Source organism: Aphelocoma coerulescens, chromosome 3 (assembly GCF_041296385.1).
Source record: "Aphelocoma coerulescens isolate FSJ_1873_10779 chromosome 3, UR_Acoe_1.0, whole genome shotgun sequence".
In the NCBI taxonomy this organism is placed as follows: domain Eukaryota; kingdom Metazoa; phylum Chordata; class Aves; order Passeriformes; family Corvidae; genus Aphelocoma; species Aphelocoma coerulescens.
Genome location: NC_091016.1, coordinates 44099821 through 44119963, shown reverse-complemented (window position 1 = coordinate 44119963; position 20143 = coordinate 44099821). Strand labels below are relative to the sequence as shown.

Sequence of the window (20143 nt, the reverse complement as noted above, 5' to 3'; positions counted from 1 at the left end):
TTGCGAACGATGCTCAAAGAAATCCTCTGTAGCCTTGGGCAGGATTTACAGCTTTTGGCAGCGTGAGGCCGAGCGCTGCTCAGAACAGGGACGAAGCAGAAAGGCCGGGGCTGCCAAGGCAGGGCCCGACCGGAGCATGCGGAACTGCTGCGACACACCTGCCCTGCCCGTGTCCCTAGGGCGGGCTGCGGGAGAGCCCAAGCCGTTTAAATCCCGTTCGGAGGTGGAGGAGACCATTAACCTGTGCTTCCGCTACAGCACGGGACTGCCCTTGCCCTGCTCCTCCCGCCGGCTCCCTCGCCCCCGCCCAGCCGACCGGACCGCACGTCCCGGGACTGAGGCTGAGCTGCCGGAACGCCATCCCTGGAAGTACGGGCGGCGCGGGCAGAAGGCAGGGGTCAGGAGAGCCTCCCCGCTATCCAGCGGAACTACATTTCCCAGGACGCCGCGCGAGCCGGCGGGGCGAATCGCTCCTCGGCGCTGTTCCCGCCGGGCCGCCGTAGCAGCGGGCGGGGGCGGCTGTCAGGCGGTGACGGCGGGCGGGACGCGCCCAGGTTGTTGCTGCTGCTGCTGCCGGGACGCGGCGGGAGCGGCGGCGGCGAGCCAGGCGGACCCGGCCCGGCCATGGACGAGCAAGCGGGGCCCGGCGTCTTCTTCAGCAACAACAACAACAACAACGCCCTCCTGCTGCCGCCGCCGGCGGGCGGGCCGGGGTTGGAGCCGGGCGAGGCGGCGGCAGCGGCGGCCGCGGCGGCGGCAGCAGGAGGAGGCGGCGGCGGAGGAGGGGGGGTCTCAGCCTCCGGAGCCGCCGCGCCGCTCTCGGCGTCCCGGGCTCAATACAGCGTGCCGGGCATCCTGCATTTCCTGCAGCACGAGTGGGGCCGCTTCGAGGCGGAGCGCGCCGAGTGGGAGGCGGAGCGGGCGGAGCTGCAGGTAACACCCGCGACCTTCTACCCCCCACACCCCCGGCTCCCGCAGCCGCTCCCCCTCCGTGTCCTCCGTCCCTACGCAGCTGGAGGGGAGCGGCCGCCCTGGGCGCTGCCACGGCTTGTCCTCTTCCCCAAGAGGGAGCGGCAGCCCGGGCCGTTCCACTGCCCCCAGGGCGGCCGCCCCCCGCCGCGGCCGGGAGCGGGGTGGGACGTGGCGGCCGGCCCGGCGGGGAGCGGGCCCTGCGCGCTCTGCCGCTGTCGCCGCCTCCCCGGAGTTTTCCGGGTGCCCCTCAGGGTCGGCCGCCCCAACTTGTCACCAGTTTCATAATCCCTCTTAAAATCTGCCCCCGGCGAGTAGCGCGCCCCCGGTGTGCCGCTGCTCCGCCGCTCGTGCTGCATTTGCCCCCGGCCCTCGATGCTGCCTCTCCCGCACAGGGGCCAGGCCCGTGGGACCGGCTGGATCCCCTTCGCTACTCTGGGGCACGTTATGTAGTGTTTTTGTTTGAAAAGCGATGGGGTTGATACGCTCATTAATGCATGAAAGGATTGATAGTGATCTTGTGGTTAAAGAACTTGTGAGCTGCTGGCCCAGAGCCATTGCTGTCAGATACTTCAGTGATGTGCACGTTGCATTAACTCCAATAACAGTCGATAATGCAACAACCTTCGTTCCTCTTCGGTGTTGTTTACAAGAAAATCCCTGTGTTAAACCTTAACGCTGCCCATGTTACCAGCAGCCCACTGATTCTCTTTTGGCCGTGTTTGAGACTGAAAAGTGTCTACTGGTTTCCTTTTTAGGTCTCCTTTCTTTGTCTCTTTCTTCCTGTCCATCCCTTCTTTATTCTTGAAAGTACAGTCTTTGTCAAGAGAGTCTTGAGTCTGTTTAGCAATGCAAACCACTTCTCTATTTTTTGGTTATTGGGTTGGTTTTTTTTTTCATCTTTTTAATTTTACTTTCTATAGTAACATCAAACAACCACTCTGAGAAGAGTGACAGATATGATGTTCTTTAATGAGAGTTCCCTTGCACGAATTTAAAGGAAGTGGTCATGAGGACAAGAGAGTAATTTTTATTTTAACTTCAATGATTCAATGAGAAATTGGTTAGTAACTGAATCATACTTCTATTCACTACATCCAGTAAATACTGTGTAGAAAGTTACTAGCTTAGCTGTGTATAGGAATAGCATCACGTGTCATATATCCAGTGGAGGTCCATAAATATCTTGACATATATTCATAGTTGGTAAAGATACCAAATATTGCTTTGGAGAAAAAAAAATAGTTTACAGGACCTAAGAAATTTTGCCACTGCATTAAAAGTAATAACACTTTGCATATTTATCATGTCCTTCAACAGCATGTCATTCCTCCTTATTCCCCAGGTATCCCTCAAAAGCTTGGTGTTATGGATGAGACAGGAGGAAAGAAGTATTTAGACTGTTTGCAGAAGTCATGTATTACCAGTGGCAGATAACCCCATCACACGTTGTTTGCTTGAATGCCTTTGACTCTTGCCAAAACATCTCAATAAAGTTATAATTAGCTGTGGCTGGCATTGCCACAAGCTGTAACAGCATTTATCTGCTGCAGAGTCATGTTCAGGAAGGTGCAAAATTCTTGGCTATCTCTATAGACATCAGGCGTTAACGTCTGCTGTGACCATTTGCAGATGAACGTTCTTGGATTCATGTGAGAGGTTTGTGGTAGGGATTCAGCAACTACAGGATGGCTTTTAGAAATTGTACACCTGAAGCATGAGCAGTGTTAATTACAGACCTGGTCTGTGCTCCTTCTGAAGCCTTTTGTTGGCCTATGTATTTGAAAATGTTTAACAGAGTAATGGAAATTTGAGGTCAGACACTTTCTTTCTCTTGAGATGAAGATGCAGTGCTCCTCATTGTACTTCTATCCAATGTAAATTCCAGTGCTAGACTATCCATCCACTCTTGGGAGGCTGTGGGGCAAAGGACCTATTTAGTGTGGTGGTCTTAGTATCCCATAATTTTTCTTGCAGTTGACCTAGTTTCTTAGAGGTAGATTTCTTTTATCTCTGGTTCCTTACCTGCCATGGTATTGAAATACTTGGGATACCTTATGCCACAGTATTACTGTGCTTGGCTTCTGCTCTGTACTTGTTGGTAACCTCCAAAATATACCCTCTCTCCAAAAAACCATCTTGTAAGTCAGTCCCATTGTGATTTCCTGGCTTCCTTTTCTTCCTCTCTGGGCTTCTTTTTATTTTCTCTTTTTCTTATTCCTCTAATTGACTGTGTGGAACTAGATGTGATATTCAGGTAGAATACCTTTCTGTTGTGTTCTGTGGTGCTTGTTCAGGAGACACACACCCAAGCTCATAACGTGTGTGAGCTGGCAGGCCGGGCAGCTTAATCTGTTCTTAGGTACTGGTCTAGTACTGCCTTTCCAAGGTTTTTCTTCCTATCAGTGCCTGTATTTTGCTTTCCCTGGCAAATATTCATGCTTATTCTGATCTTCTAATTATTTTTCTTGAACCTTTTGAAATTATTGTTGCCTGTATTATATAATCTTCCTCATTAGAGGCAAAAGAGGACTTCAGTATTTATATCTATACAAACATCATTAGTAAGCTGTGTATATCAAATAAGAATGAAAACAGATTAATATGGGGTCCCCATGATGCTTATCTGCTGATTACATATTTAACTTTTAATGCTTGCTTTCTGTTTACAGTACTTTGACATCTGCAGATTGAAAAATTACCCTAAGAATAGACTTTTGTGACGCCCTATGAAGTAATTAACGAGGATAAATACTAATGTTATTAATCCTCATTTAAGTATTCACAAACAGTGTTTTATGGCGTTATAATCTATTTTCATATCTTTTCAGAAATTAGTGATTTTCCTTTTCTTAGGTTCTTCTAGCAGCTGCTTGGGAGAGTTAAGACAGGGTTTCCTGTTCTGCTGGTTTTAAACTTCAGGTTTTTTTCGTTCTGCATTTTTCTGGACTGACACAGAGACATTTCAGAGTTGTCATTATGTGTTGGACAAGCCCATCCGAAAATAGCAAAGGGTTTGATCAAATACATGTGCAGGGCACTGAAATCCATATCTTTGCTTGAGGCAGGCAGGGGTTGAACTGCCTCCCATAATGGTGTCTTGCCTTAACCATACGTCTTCTGACTGGTTGGGAGTGACTGTTGCCGGTGTTATTTCCCTTTTAATTAGCCATCTGTCACCCCTGGGGGGAGCAATGGGGACTCTGCCCCCAGGGCTGGGACCCCGCAGAGCTGAGTGCTGCCGATGCACGTCCTTGTCCCAGCAAGCGACAAAGCTGGATGAGCTTGGAAGGTGTGTGTGTGTGTGTGTGTGTGTGTACGGCTTTTGTTTTGACTAGAAATGTTGTCTTTGCAAGCAATGCATATGTTGCTGTGGAAAGTTGTGCTTCTGACAAACATTTTTCTGGCAAAAGTGCAAATTTGCAGACTTTGGCATTTCTTCCTATTTCACAAATGGTCTAAATTGCAACAAACTGCTATACTGTATGTAACTGTGTGTATGGACAACCCCCATCCTGCTAAGGAATTTTCTAGCTTTTGTCCTTGTCACTACTGAAGTTTTCATTTCCTCTAACTAGTAACTTGTTTCTTTAGAGTAGCAGACTCCATATGAGTGGTGGGACCTGATAGCATTACATGAAAATTATTTTTCCTGGGTAAACTTTCCTTTGAAAAGGTTTGCAAGGAAATTAGGGAGAATGGGTGGATACAATGTGCTTGTGTTTCTACAGCTTTGTTAAAAATAGTCCTTGTAAGACATTGCCAAAAGAAAAAGAAAACACCACCCAAGTGATAGGGAAAGAGATAATGAAATGAGATAAAATGTGGTTAAATGATAGCAAACAGCTGTAATAGAAGGAATGTGATGGAAGTTGCAGATAAACACTTGAGATTGGGTATGGAAGTTAGATTAGTAATGTTAGCTCGCTGGGGGGGGTTCACGGTGGGGGATCTTGCCCCTTGCTGCTGCTTTTCTGCTGCAAGAGGCAGGCCAGGCGTGCTACGTGGTAAGATTGTGTCCTTGGAGATAGACAAGTTGAAGTAATGAGGAGAAGGGGCAAATCAGACAGATGGCTGTGGCTATTTATAGTATAGTTTAGGACATTTGTTACTTGATTCAGAAATTGTTGATATTTACAGTTTGTTGGCTTTTAGATAACGGTCCTCTTGTTGGATTAAATTTCTAGTTAGAAGACATTCTGATAGTTGGATAATCTGAAAATGTTGTGCAGAGGAAAAGTAATGAGCAGTGTGTTGGTGAAATCAGTTATTAAGTTAATGGAAAAGTCCTAAAGGTACAGTCTGACCAATAAAATAGAAGATAAATAACATTTGAAGAAGTTCTGTATAAAATTTTCAAATCTGATGGTGTGGGTCAAATTTCTGAGATTCTCAGTGAAAGGTGAATTGGCAGAAGTGATGTAAAAGTCTTCTATAAAATATTTTTTCTCATAAGGCAGACAGTACAAAAGAACCACCAGTGATTAATGTTTCATGTGTTTCCACTGCAGAAAAGCAGTAATTTCAACTTTATTGTTTTATATATGTCAGATAAATCAAAGGCAAGGCAGAAGAAAATAAGCCATGGTCAAAATAGTGAGGTGTGTTTATTTGCTAAATGGACCTTGGTGACTACCAGGTATCCTTTCTTTCACAGATTTCTTTTAGCAAGCTTTCTATTTGGCAGATTCACATGAAGCAAACTGTATTTTCTGGCTAATTCCAATTTAATAATTGATATGCTGTCATGGCTTCTTTTATTTAAGGCAAGAGGACCAGTGAGAGTAAATGTTCAGTGATTTTCAGAAATTCAGAAATTTGTAGAACGCAAGTACAAACTGATGAGACAATTTCTTTGCAGATGTGTACCTTGTTTTTATAGTCTGTGTTTTATTTTTTTTTAATTGCATAATTGATCTGGCCATTTCCTACCATCAGATATTCCAATTCTTCTCATATCTGTCAAACCTGTAATTTGGTTTGAGTGTAATGAAAATGTGTTTCTTAAATAGGCCTAAATAATTTAGGAAAATGCTGCTGTAAATATCGATATAGCAAGAACAGAGAGAGTTTTGCAGTGTTACATTGACTCCAAGTGGTCTTTAAAGCTTTCAAAGACTTTTCATGGGAAGTTATACTTGCAAAAAGAAAAAGGCATTTTTCTGTTTTTCGTGATTGCTGTGGAATTGTTGGATTGAGCAAAAATCAATTAAATTGCTATGTTCTAGGTGGAAAACTTTGGTTTTCAGTGTCAGGTTAGCATATGGTAAAACATCCTATGTGTCTTTATTAGTGCACATTTTTAATTAATTGGTATCTCTGTGTCCTACTCAAAATGTAGCCCTTCTGTTTCTGTTGAGGGTCTTGGCTCATGGCTGTATATTGCATCAGGGATAAGTAACTTGGCACTGTTGGAACAACAAGTTGCAAATATAACTTAGCCTTTATTGACGTTTCAGTAGACACGGAAACTTTATCTGCTAATTTTAGAACGGTCTGTGTAAAATTCCCCAAGGAGGATCACACGAATTGCCTGAGACTTTTAGTTCATTTTAATTTAATGCTAAAAGAAGTAAGACTGTACAGATACCAAGCCTTAACTAAAACTGTTACCAGTACACAGTTTTCTGAGAAAATAAGTATTGGTCAGTAACCTACTCGTATATTTGGCTTCACAAGGCTGGCAAGCCTTGTCAAGTCCTCATTTCTAAGTTTCTTAGTTAAAAAGGGGCAAGAATTGACTTTGAAGTAGAGGAGGGATTCTTATGTTTTAGCTTTAAATGGTGAGAAATGCTTGGATACCTGAAAGAATTCTTTTGAATCATTTCAGAGTACTCAGAATCCAAGCTTCGCAGACAATAATCTAGAAATAAAAATACTGTGAAATGTGAAGACAAAGGTTCATTTTGTCTGAGTGACCTGTTCTGTGTGGGCCTGTAGATGAACTCATCCATATGTTCTTTTCCTATTTGAAAAAAGTTTGCTGTATACTCACTAGTATTGATTATTTTTGATAATAACCCAGTGATAAATAAGCTAAATTAAAGATTGCATTGTGGAAAGACTGCATTTTTTCTGGTCTTAGCCAGGAATATGTTTCCCTTTAGTGCAGTCACATAGGGCAGGATTGCAAAAGCATCGGAGCAAAAATGACATGCATGATGTTCATATCCAAGCTTGTAAACAGGAGGTGAGAACAAAATCACTTATCTTTGTGTTTGTTTCACTTGATGTCCAAGTCAGTTCAGAGTGGTCATGCATGCTTGAATACAAGGAGTAGCTGATCCTGGACGTAGGAGTGAGGAGCAGGACTGTGCCAATTGCCTCTGCAAATGCTTGTGTGGTCAAGTCTGGTTCACTCCTCTTTCTGCTACTGAAGCCAAATCTAAAAATCTCCTCCAGATTTTTTCTCCCTTGTCTTGCCATACCCCAAGTGATTCATTCGGCCTGTGAACTTCCATTGTCTGTTTAAATGTGGGCCATGAGTCTGTTTATCAATCCTGGTGCTGACTGCTGTCGCTGCATTTCTGCCGTTCTTGTACAGCAAGAGGAAAGGAGTTTGAGCATTTGCAATTTAGACTCCAGCTCATAATATGTGATTATTTTGTGACATGCCATTGCAGTGTTGCTTATAGAATTACATCACATTTAAAAGCTGAACTCTTTTTGTGCTTATATCAGTCTATATGGCACATGCTTTTGGGTCAAAAAAGAAGTTAATATTCACCACTTAAGTACTGTGTGCCACAGAAGTGACTGGAGGTTTAGAGAAAATTTTTGCATGTGAAGAATGATTAAATGAGCTGAATATACATTGCTTGGCAACTATTTTCATGCTTACAACTGCAAGAACAGTGAAAGGCAGCACTGAAGAGAGGATAAAAGAAAGACTGGCATTCTGAACAGAGATCTATGTACTGAAACACTTCAAACTGCGGAAAGATGAGCCCTCCTGTTTTTGAGATGCCTAAGTTAGTAATCAAGGTATTGCCTGGAATAAATTGTGAATCAGTTCTGGATTGTTTATTAGGAGTATTTCAGTCTTACTGAATTTGTTTTTCAAACAGTGTTTTCTCTTTGAAAACACTGTTTGAAAAACAGAGACAAAGAAGGTAAGTAAATGGCATTTTTAGCTGTATTTTTTTTACTGTAAGCTAAATCTCTGATTTATTTTGGGTGGATTTTCTGGGTCTAGCTTTGATGCTAGTTTTAGGACAACTCTGAGAAGCCCAGCAAAAATAAAGTACCAGTAGCAGATAGTTCTGTGCACTGGTCTCATGAGGTGGTATCACCCAGCATGAGCATGTGAAGGATAAATGGGATGAAGTACCTTCTGCTTGGGGTGAAGTTAAATATGCCTTGGTGCCTGCCAGTCGTTTCAGCCTGTGGCCCCACTTCAGTTTTGTGTTATCTTAAGTGGCTTCAGGAATTACAAAAGCTTCCTAGCCTCTCCTGGCACAGAGTGCTAGTAGGTGTGTGTAGTGATGTGAAGTATGGTGCCTCTTAAAATTGTTCCCTAGTTGTACTAGACCATTGATATTTCCCCTCCCCACTCCCTCTCTTTTCTTCTCACCCCCGGGGCATGCTTACACTTATTTACAAATATACTTAAATATGTAGTGCTTCAGTGAGCCAACTATAATCTAAAATACTGAGTACCCTGGCAGCCTGCAGAATCCTTCTGGCAGATCTTGGTAGACCGGTTAGCACAACTGTTCCAGATTTATCAATCTCCATAATGTATTTAGTTATTTTAGCTATCTGCATATTTTTTGTAATACTTTTCCTACAGTTTCCCACCCCCCTCTTTTGTTCTGTTTCTCTCAACCTGTGAAGACCTGGTTGCTGAATTATGGAAGCATTATGTGGAGAATTGTGTGTCTTAGTAGCTCTTTGTCAAATGATGTCTGTTAACCTTTAAGTGTCCATGAATTTGAAGTGAGATTTGCTTTAAAGTATTAAGATGACTATTTTAGAGAAGAATAGAAAGGCTTTTTATAATTTTTGAGTCTTATGAATAAAAAAAATAAATTGCCTTTTAACTTGAAATAGCTGTAAAATTCAGTAACTGATAGAAGTTGATACTAAATGTGCATCAGTTGTTTAGCAGTCATAGAATGTTTATTTTTTAAAATTTCCTGTTAAAGAGGAGTACTTTTTTATCTCCTACTCTCTGGTAGTGTTGAGGTGTCAGCCTAAAAAGATGTCTAAATATAATATACTTTTAAACATGCTTGTTGTTGTGGTTGCTGATTCGAGGAATTATAAATTTCAGTGTAAATTTTTAAACATTGGTAGAATCTGGGCTTACTAAGATGTGATTTCATTATTTAATTATGTTGTTATGGCTGCTAAGCCTCTATTAGGAAGTCAGCAACATTTTAAAAAGAGTTGTTTATAACCCAGTGCTACCTAAAACATTGTCTCACCTTTTTGTCTACTTCACAGTAATGTGATATTAGAATCTTTTGGGGAATTTTGTAAAACAGCAGTGTTGTTGCCTCTGAAAATTTTTTTAAGAATGAATGTTTTTTTAAAAATCCCTTAGTAGAGAAGTGATTTGAATAGTTAAGATAGCTACAGTGTTGTAACTTAGACTGGATGTGTATGACGTTTCTAGGTTATGTTGCAGTTGGTCATACAAAACAATACAGTGAGATAAAATGGAAAAAAAAATACTGGAGGCAACAATTGCAGCTGAAATAGACTGTTCCAGGCATGTCTTTTTCCAGTGTTCTCTGGTTTTGTGGGGGCTATTTTTGTTTGGTTTGATTTTGGTTTTTTTGTTTGTTTTGTTTTGTTTTCTCATTCTCTCTTGATTGTAATTTCACAGTTGAGTTGGAATACAGTAACTTGTAGCACTTAGCCTGGAATAAACTTGAGGCGGGTCCTGCCTTGATTCTTGCTGTGGAGCCAGCGGGGCCGGGCGCTTTATGGAGACGATGCGCCCCACCCATAAGGCAAGGAACAATATGAGGTTTTGCGTGATCCCCGTAGGCGATTTTGAGGTTTGCAAAGACTGGCTTATGACTTGCTGCATTTTAACCTTATTACCTAGAAGGTCAGTTGTCGCAGAACCTGTTTGTTGGGAATATTTGCGAATTCTTGAAATTTTTGGCAAATCTTCCCAGGAGTGGCCAAAACACAAGTGTAGAACAGTGTTGCAGATTAGTCAAAGTGGAAGGGACTCTCCTTTGCTCCTCTACTCCCTCAGGTGTAGCTCAGGCTTCAGGTTTGACTTGGGCTAAAGCTGCAGCCATAGAAGTCACCTGTGGAGTCTCAGTCTATTGGTAAAATTCTGTCATTTATGCCTGAAACATAGAGAACTGGGGTTGTGCAGTTCAGTTATAATTTTCATCATGTTTCAATCCAGACATCCTGCACATTAAATGTTTGCACAGACATTTAGACAGGTGTTGTCTTATGTGTTTTAATTGGAAATAGTGATCCTGCAGTTATCACTGTATTATTCAAAGACTGAGAAAATTCTGCTACATGTCATAATTTGTTATTTTAGATATTTAAACTCATTGTACTTGTTTATTCAGTTTGCATTTATCTGCAAAGTGTGTCTGTTTCTTTTATGGTGTGAACATTTAGGTTCCTTTGCATATTTTCAGTTGATTGCCAAACATTTTAAAGAATGAAATCTGCTTAAGACATATGAACTTTTAGAGTATTATTGCTAGTATAAAATTTCAGTTATTATTTTAATACTATCCTTATGTGCAATATAAGTAAACCTGAATATCATCATTAAGAATTTTTAAAATAATATTTAAGCTTACATGTATAACTGATGTTTATTGTCCACTGAGGCTGACCTAATTGTAATTACTTAGTACTTGTATAAGTGAGGGATAAGGGTTGCTAAAATCTTGTGGAAAAAAGAGGGAATATTTCTCTATGTTATGAAAAGGACCAAATGGAAGTATTCTCATTTTCAGAGCCAGAATTTCTCAAAAATAGTGAGTATTAGACATAAGGATGCTACTCTGAAGAAAAGCGTGAACAAACTGTGCTAGAAACTGTGCAGCCTCCAAGGAGAGAGCAAAATTATTCTCAGTTTCTTGAAGTACCAGTAAAACTACCTATCTGTAAAGTATATATTTATTAACCTTGAAGGTTCCTAGCAATTAGCTTATGTAGGGCTGGAAAAAAGGCTCTTGGGCTGTTGTTGCTGAGTGCATTTTAAGCAAAAAACGCAAGGATTTTTTGAAAGTCTGGGGAAAAGGAAAGTTCTAAGACATCACATTAAGAGCACGGACATATTACTGACAACAGAAGATGTCCACATGAAGGAGGTGTTGTATGATATTTCTGAATCATATCCATTTACGCCTCTCCCTCTTATAAAAGGAAGCTTTTAGTACTATTGAGAAGTTGCAGTTTTTAATTTTGTTTGGGCTGCTAGCAGTGGAAGATTGACTTTAGCCTCAACTGTTAGCACAGTAATGCTGGTTTGACCTTTGTAGTATATAGCAGTGTGTGAGTTGGGTTGTTTGCCAACCTTCTGGGTAAAAATGCTTCATTCCAGCGTGTTCAGTCAGTTCATTCTTGGCTAGAAATTGCGTGCAGACAGCAGGTCACATAATAGATCACTTCATCTTGTGTCCTGATGGCATTGGATGATCTTCTTCATTCCAGCCAAATACATATTTACATCATGATCTTCTGCTTTTAGAAGCACATTTGGATATTCTCTCACTTGACTAGAAGGGCACATGTTTACTTCTGCTGGGCCTGTGTGGAGATAGGGAGAGAGAATCTGTGTGTCTGTGCAGTTACTGCAAACTAAGTTATATGTGTCTGAGATGTTCCTCTTGGGAGGGATGCTGACCTTGCTGAGTTGAGATGCTTCTCGCACAGTTGCAATCCTCAGGGTAGGAAATGCTGACTCCAGCACCAGCATTTCTTTCTCCTGTGCTTTTCTTTAAACCTGAGCAGAAAATTGACATCAGAATTCAATTGTAGTTCTTGATGCCAGAGTGAGAGGTCTTTCTTTTGATTCAGTTGACTTTTTTTTTTTAAATTCAAATATATTTCCCCTGTTGAAGGTGTTGACTGACCTTGTTGGAGAGCAGCCAGTGTTTTTCTCTTGTCATAAACTGGCTGGTCTAGTTGGTGACTGGCAGTTAAGGATCATTCAGGTGTCTGTCAAGCTATTTATTGGCTGTACTGGAGCAATGAAATTATGTCAGCTGGTGTGATATTTTAGAGCAGCTGCTATTTGTTAGGTTGCCAATAAATGGGCTTTTGGAGTAAGATTCATCTTGCCTGGTCACTAAAATTCAACCAAGTTAGTTGTGTGCCTTCCCTTTATAGTTGGTGGAGAGAAAATGACATTTACTGACACTGTTTTTTCTCACCTTGGGGTAAAAATGCACAGTCAGATTCTTTGGAAGCAACTATCTCCATTAACTAAAATATCTGGGGACTGCTTGCAAGGTTGTGATAGGTGAGGATAGGATATTTCTGCTCATTTTTAATCCCTGACTTTCCTGTGCATTTATTTAGATGAAAGGCTTATTGGTCTTCATGTTCAACAGCTGATGGTCTAGACCAATTGCCTTTTATCCTGTTTGTGCTGCTCAAGAGACAAATGAGATGCTTGGAGACTTAGCTGCAGAGGTGCAGAAAGCTTCTGATCCCGGAAAGGGCAGGTGAGGCTGTGGCATAAAGTGGTGACTGCCTGTAGGTATTTTTGCCTAAAAGTGTACTTATGAGTTGAGCAAGCACAAGAACTTGGCCTCTTATAATGGACTTGATTTGAGCATTAGGTACAAAAGCAGGTAGTTCTTCCTTCATGATTAGGAATTAGTATCTTGTGTTTGTCATAATTTTCTATTTAAAGGGGATTTTTCACAAGCAACTAAATGTGCTGGAAGTTGATAGAGGGTTAGTTGTCTATTTTCTGCTTGACTTTTATTTACTTATGTCCCATTTCTCCCTTGTCTCCCTCACCAAAATACCTTTCCCTGTTTTCCTTTTTTTTTTCCTCTCTTAATTACAGTATTTCTGGAGAACTTTCCTTAACCTATTTTAGTAAGTATCATAATTAACACTTAGCCCTGTATTACAAACAGGGTTTTATTTTTCTTTTGTTCTTATTTTAGCTGAACATGGTTTACATCAGGTTTTTTTGCGAGTATCATGTGTCTAATGTATCTATACAATTATACCCTAATTTTTCACTACTTCACTTAGTGAGCAGAAGTACTTTATCATCTTCTTTTGCTTATTGTTGGTAAATACTTTTATCTGCTGAAGGTTTTTTGTATGCTTATTTTATCCATTTCTTATCCTTTATTGAATGTTTCTCCAAGAGAGAAAATAGACCCTGTCAAACAAACCAAAATTGCTTTATTTCTTTTTTCTTTCCCTTTTTTTTTTTTTGATCTGTAATGAGCATGTAGTTTAGGAGGCTTATCTGTGTGGTGGTTTTTATAAGTGTTTAATGTTTATGAAGCATAGTAAGCCCATTTCTTTTGAACTCTACAAATGAATATTAAACTAACTTGGGAAGACGCACACACTTAAGAGCTACGCTGAATGATTTTGAGGAAGCAGCTTCTAAATTGAACACTTCCTTTTGCAGGCCCAGATCGCCTTTCTTCAAGGTGAAAGGAAAGGACAGGAAAATCTGAAGAAGGATCTAGTGCGAAGAATCAAAATGCTGGAATATGCGCTCAAACAGGAAAGGTATGCTGCTTTAGTGATGAGTACATGATGAAGAAATGCTGAAGACACAAACTTTGTTTTGCCCTTGTATTTGACAAAACCAGGAAATATTTTTTCTGTATCTGCTCAGTTCTCAGATTGACAAATACTACTGTACTAAATAAAACCACAACTCTAAATGTCTGCATTATGATAAGAACAATAGCTAAAATAGTATGGCTCCAAAAATATGCTAACAAAACCCATAGCTGATCAATAATGAATACTTTTCCTTGGTAAAATTCCACTGAACTGTATAGATTATACTCAAGAATTACAGTGTATTCTCATTTTGTTCAAAGTACTAGCTTTGTTTATTAATATGTGACGACTGAAATCTTGAATAACTGTCTTCAGTCTAATAGTTACTAGTTTTTAATCTTGGTAAGTTTTTAGTCTTTTTGGTATGATAGACTCTACAAGAATATCTTCTGGAGGTTAATTGTATGATTGAAAAAATGTTTGTGTTTACCAGTTAATCAATGTCTTATTTCTTTGTTCATGGAGATTTCAGTACAAGTCCTCAGTTTACCATTTTATTTGTATATATACTTCCCTGTTACTCTAACCTTTGAGGCAAGCAAGTTGTTTTTTTATCATGTTTTCAGAAATCTCTCTGTTCAACCGATTTATTTTAGGCCAAGTTTAGTTTAAATTCTTTTAATTAGTGAAATGTCTTTTAAAATTCTTGAATAAAGAGTATATTTATGGTACTGCTGCAGAGCAATCATTGCTTACATTATTATTTTCTTATCAGATAATTCCTGCTTCTCTTTAATAAAATAAGCCTCTGAAATAGTTTGCTTAGTGGAAATAAGATTAAAAATATACACATATGCAAATGAGGAATAGAATATCACTGGTAGATAATTTTAAAAGGACACTAATAGTTACATCACTGTATTGCATTTACATTTGCTCATCTTATATGGGCTGCTTTAGCACAAGGCATGTCTTTAACCATCCAGTTCATCTCTTTCTGGTAGCAACCAATTAATCTGCTAGCGTAGAGATGCAGACAGGGTTCTGGCCGGCAGTAGCCCCAGGGCTCCAGTGTATTTTCTTCTCCTTTGGTGAGTTCTTGGAGGAATGCTTGGATACTCTTTTTGCCCAGGCCTTCTTACGGTACTGATCTTATATCAAATAGCCCAGAAAAATATGAAATGTATGCATAATGGAGTTTGCAGTTTATGGCTGTGGAAAGGCTTACATTTGAAGCATGATTACAAAGCTTAGTGTCATTGGTTCAGCTAAAGATGTACTCTTAAGCTATATGTGTTCTGTGAAGATTTCTTGTATTTCAAAACTGAGGGAGCTATTGCTGATTACGTAAAAGTATCTCTGACACTTCATGTTCATAACCCACAGAACTTAGCAATTTAAAATTATCAAACTATGTAAATACATTTTTGTGTATCATCAGAGAAACTTTGTAACATGAAAAAAACAAAAATCAAACTTCCATATGGATGGTGAAAATCTCCCCCAGTTGTATTCTGTAAAAGCCACTTAAATGATGACATTTAAAACTTAATGCAGCAGTCCTTGTCAGGATTAGGAAAAAAACACTTGGTGGCTTCTTATTAGCAGTTTTTATATGTGTATCTTTTATGTTGTATGTTCTTCTGCACTGTGTGGCGTTAGCCTTGGTTACTCAGTTCAGTAGGTTACAGTCAGCTGATCTGATCCAGTGTGACAGTTTCAGTACGGGTGTGAGTGGTTCTGTAAGCAGATGTGATGCTTGTGACTGGTGTGTGTGTGTTGGAGTTTGTAGTTTTAAACAGCAGTTTTATTTGCCAGTTTCTGAAGAAATAGTCATATATTTCTGTTGGAATTATCTCCCAGCAAGTGTTCTTGCTTGATACTTCAAAGAATGGCAACATACTGAGCTTGGAAACACTGCTCTCTTTCCCAGCATTTTCCTAAATCAGCTGTCATCCAGGTCAGGCAGTAGTCAGGATGCTTGCATTTTCCGCTGGGTGCTCAGAGCTGGAAAATGAGATCCTACAAGGTAGGAGGAAGACATTCCTGTCGAGTTGGGGAAGGTTGGTGCGCTGTGAGGGGGCAGGGAATCATTCCTGTATTCCTTCATTTCTGCCCTGCCCTTGCAGCATTTCAGATCTTTCTCAGCTAGACGAAATAAGTTATGAGTAACAGAACAGAATATGAAATTGTGGACCAGAGTACTCCATGTTCACAATGCCCTCAGGAAACGGTGAAAAAGAAATGAGCAGCATTTGTTTTCTCGGGTACATGCTTTCATGAGCTGCTGTTCTTTATAGTGGCTGCTCCACATTTCTTTGATCAACCGAACAGTTTCAAATTTTACTATAAATAAACAACTTTGGGAGCGTTGTTGTTCTCTGTTTCATGTCACGTCATCTTATAGTGGGTAAGGTAGAAAATAAGTTTTACTACTGATTGTCATGCTTTTCTGGCAAATTTGGTTTAATGTTTACTCTTTGTCAGTAATTGTGAGGTTACCTTTTTGTTGTGTGTATAGCAAGCCAGGTTATTTCTGCTGAAGAGTCTTTGTAGACGAAATAGCACAGAGCTTAGAAGGAGCTAGTGCATAGTTAAGTGCTAGTATTTTTCAATAGCAGTTTTGATGTAGTTTTGCCAGCATCCAGTAGATTGCAGTGTGAGGCTGTTCAGAGTTGAAGGTTACTTTTTATGACTTAATCAATACTTGCTCCACCACCAGTAAATTGCATTGGTGCCTCTGGATTTTCAGGAGCTAGATGAAATGTAGTACTGTTTCTCTCAAGTACATGTCCTATTTCAGCTAGTCTAGCTCACTTCCTGTCTTAACATACTTCAACCAAAGAACTGGACTCATGAGCCATGTCTCTAGAAACAGTTGATTTAATTTTATGTTGTTTTCTGCACTGATGTGTCTGATCAGTGTAAGGCTGGCGCCTTCTCCCCTGGGTAGAATATCTCGCCGTGCTGTTCCTGGCAGTCGTTCTTGTTTATGTCTCTTGATTTGGCGGCAGCTCCCAGATCTTCTACGGATGTTTTGGCAGGCTCCCTCAGCACAGCTGGATCAGATGCTTCAGGTCTGGCGACAGATATTTCCAAGAAATAGTGGCTTTCTTTGACTGGAATCAAACTTGTTTCTGTGTGAAGTATTCAGAAAAGTTTCACTGCACTCAGTCTTAGGAAATTTGGATGAAGGCTTTTAGCATTTTCCTAAGCAATTCTTGCCACGTTGAATGTCTCCAAGCACTGAGTAGAAGACACATAGTTGAAAGAAAATACTGATGATCAAAAGAGGAGAATTGTGTAATGAAGGGCAAAAGCCAAAGCAGTGGTAATATTCATACTTATCTGAGTAAGGCGTCTACACAGGAACATAGTTTCACAGTGCTAAAATAGCTTTCTTCCAAATAACTGGAAGGCTAGTTTTCAGATAGAAAACACCTTCTATAAAGTTGTGTCCTTCAGGTAATTATTTTCAAGTCATTTTTCTGTCTCTGCATACTGTTAATAATTCATATGTAATTTTCAGAAATAGAAGGTAAATCATTCAAGTTGAACAAGTTTCAGATAACAAATCTTTGAGATGTTTCTTTTTGTCCCCTGCCACCAAACCACTGTCCTTTATATAATTTTATACTTTTTTACACAAAAAATACTTTATCTTTTTGTGATGGTAGTATCACACTACTGGGATGTGTGAGCTACAGTTCCATGTGAACTGCAGGTGGCCATTTTAAAGCTGTTTAAAGTGGACCATGTGATTTCTGAAAAAGTGAAAAAATGAAGCATTACAGGTAGGCAGGAGATATTCTGTCATTGTAAAAATAAATTAAATTAAAATGTGTTAATGGAATAAGTGATATTTAGAATATGTGTAGAAAAGAATTAAAGGTTATTTTGTGAAAAGTTTCATAGCCTTAGATTGCAATATGTGTAACTGAAGGGTCAAGATTCCATTCTTGTCCTGGAGTCTGAGTCATGGTGTTCAGCCCTTTTCTTATTGCACTTTAGAAAGAAGATTGTTTGTCTTTCATACCTGTGACATTTTCAGCTCTATCATAAAAAAGTGTCTAGTAATAAATCTCATACTTCCTGAAGAAGTGTAGAAAATATTTCCTAGATGGCCTATTAGCAGTCTGTATTGATTTTATGGGAGTTTTTTGTAATATTTTTCTGAAATTTAGAAGCTGACCACAACCGAGGATGAGTTCACTGTGTCACACACTTTGGCATGATACTCATGTTTCTGTTTTAAGTATGTGTCCTGCTGAGAGACCTGAATTTATACCAATTGAATTTAATTCAGATTTGATTGTAGAATTGGGGTTTTTTTGTCATTTTGTGCAGTGAGAGCTCTATAACTTTTTTTTAATTTTGTCAGCAATGTTGAAAATAAGGATTACTTTTTGGGGATTTTCATCTCTTCAATTGCCTCTTTTTTAGAATGTGGTTCTTCTGCCTTTTCTGTAGTGCTACAATATACAATATACAATTCTGTAGTGCCTGCAATATACAAAGTTAGGTCCTCTAAAAGATGAAATCTTAGTCCAGCTTGGCCCTAAAATAAATTTAAAGGGCCAGTAGTGTACAAGACCATATAATTACATTATCCTCTTGAAGTAAAGAATAGCAACAAAAGCTTTAAAAGCTGTTGTATTATAAGATGGAACCAGTTGCAAAATCCTGCTACTAACAGTTTAAAATGGATTTAGAATGAATAATCTCATTTTGCTGAAATGATTTTATAATGCTTTTGATGAGTGGGGAAAACTTCAGTAAGAAGAAAGAAGACTATTACTGTTGATTTAAGAGGGAAGTAACTTAAAAAATGAGCAAACATGGATTTAGGAGATTGAAATAAATATACTGAGATGTTTAAAAACTGCAGTCTGAATCTTTGAAAAATGGATTTTGAAGTACGTGAGATCTGAGGCACAGGAAAGGTACAAAGAATGATCCTTTCAGTGAACCTAGCAAACATTTTACTTAGACTGGAAATTATTAACAAAACTTGATAAGAAAATTAGTGTAGTGGAACTTTATATAAAACCCACGAAATAAAAGCAAATATCGACTGCTGCAATACTAACTTCTCCCTAAAATTATTTGAGGGACTGAAGTAGAACACATCTTTCAGTAATCCAGATTAGAGCAGAGTAGTAATATTTGTTCACTTCTGATCAATCAAATCAAATCAAAATAGATTACACATTAGGGTCACTTGAATTCATGACTGCATAAAAAATTGTAGTGTTTAAAGTTGGTGGGGTAGGTTGGTGACAGAGTAGAGGATTTCTTACTTCTTGATTAATTATTGCTTTTCATTAGTGACGGCAGGGGAAAAGTATACATAGCATCAATATGTAACAATAGCGAAATGCAGTTGTTTTACCAGGGTAATATGTAAGAAACGGATAGTTGGAAAAGAAAACGTAAATATTTTGATTGAGCATTCAGCTTTGATTTTGTTCTACTCTCGGTTATTCTTTTCTGTACCGACTAAAATGTGTAACTTTCATCTATTGCTGTTAATATATTTCAGGTACATCATTTCTCCTTTCCTTGTTGATTGCTGCTCAGCTGAGCTAGAGCTTAGTGCTCTGGCTCTTGAGAGTTAGTTCCTTCATCTGTCAATGCTGCTATGCCTAAGAGGCACTTCTTCACTCTTCACTTACCCTTCTCAGTCAGAATTAAATGTTTATTATAATTAAAACACAGCTGGATTAGTAGGAAGCTAGTACTGTTGATATTGAAGTGTAAGAGCTACTAAGCATTCTTCAGCACTATTTTGTTAGAAGTAATGGGTTTTCTTGATGAAATAGGAAAAGGCAAAAGATAACAGTAATATAATGAAGATGTTGAAGAAGCAATCAAGAGGTGTAGGTAACTTGAAAACATTTTTTGCAGCCATTCTTGATACAGTCATGCAAGCTTAGTAAGACTTGCCTTATAAAATTACGAAGTGTCAAACCCATTAACTTTTTAAAAAACAAATTTAAAGTGGAAGAGCTCCCTTGTGACTAGTGGAGCTAATGAAGCTCATTTTCTTGTTGGTGCATGTGAGAGGTTTATTTTTTTTGTCTTTTTCAGCCTGTTTCTTGCTGCCCTACACTCCACTTTGTACGTTTGCGTTTGAACTGCTTGTATGTGTGTGCTGTTTGATTGTCCCACTACTCCCAGGCTGCACATGCAGCATTTCCTGACTTGTTCTCAGCCTTTTGTTCAGGGTAGAAACTAATACAAGTGCCACTCTTCTTCCCAGTTGTGAATGTATAAAACTTGCAATTTTGTACTTATAAAGTTCTAGTGAGTATGAGAGAAGGAAGGAGCAGACTGCAAAACTAGTAAAGGCTCACTTTGATTCACTTTCTCTGTTGCAGTGTTATAAGACTTCTGTAATGAATCTTGAATAACTTACATGTGCATGTGTAATACTGTACTACTGTGGTTTTATTATGTGTATTTAAAAGTC

At 39.5% G+C, this 20143-nt stretch overlaps 1 protein-coding gene across 5 annotated transcripts in view; it reads left to right on the top strand.

Moving 5' to 3' along the window:
- The first annotated feature begins 533 nt into the window (after positions 1-533).
- STRN (striatin) overlaps positions 534-20143 on the top strand; it is a 69015-nt gene continuing 49405 nt past the window's right edge. For all 5 annotated transcript variants that reach the window (XM_069009979.1, XM_069009978.1, XM_069009977.1 and 2 more), the window contains exons 1-2: positions 534-933; positions 13568-13671. In XM_069009979.1, the coding sequence (XP_068866080.1) occupies positions 625-933; positions 13568-13671 (413 nt within the window). In that variant the 5' untranslated portion in view covers positions 534-624. The remainder of the gene's footprint in view (positions 934-13567; positions 13672-20143) is intronic.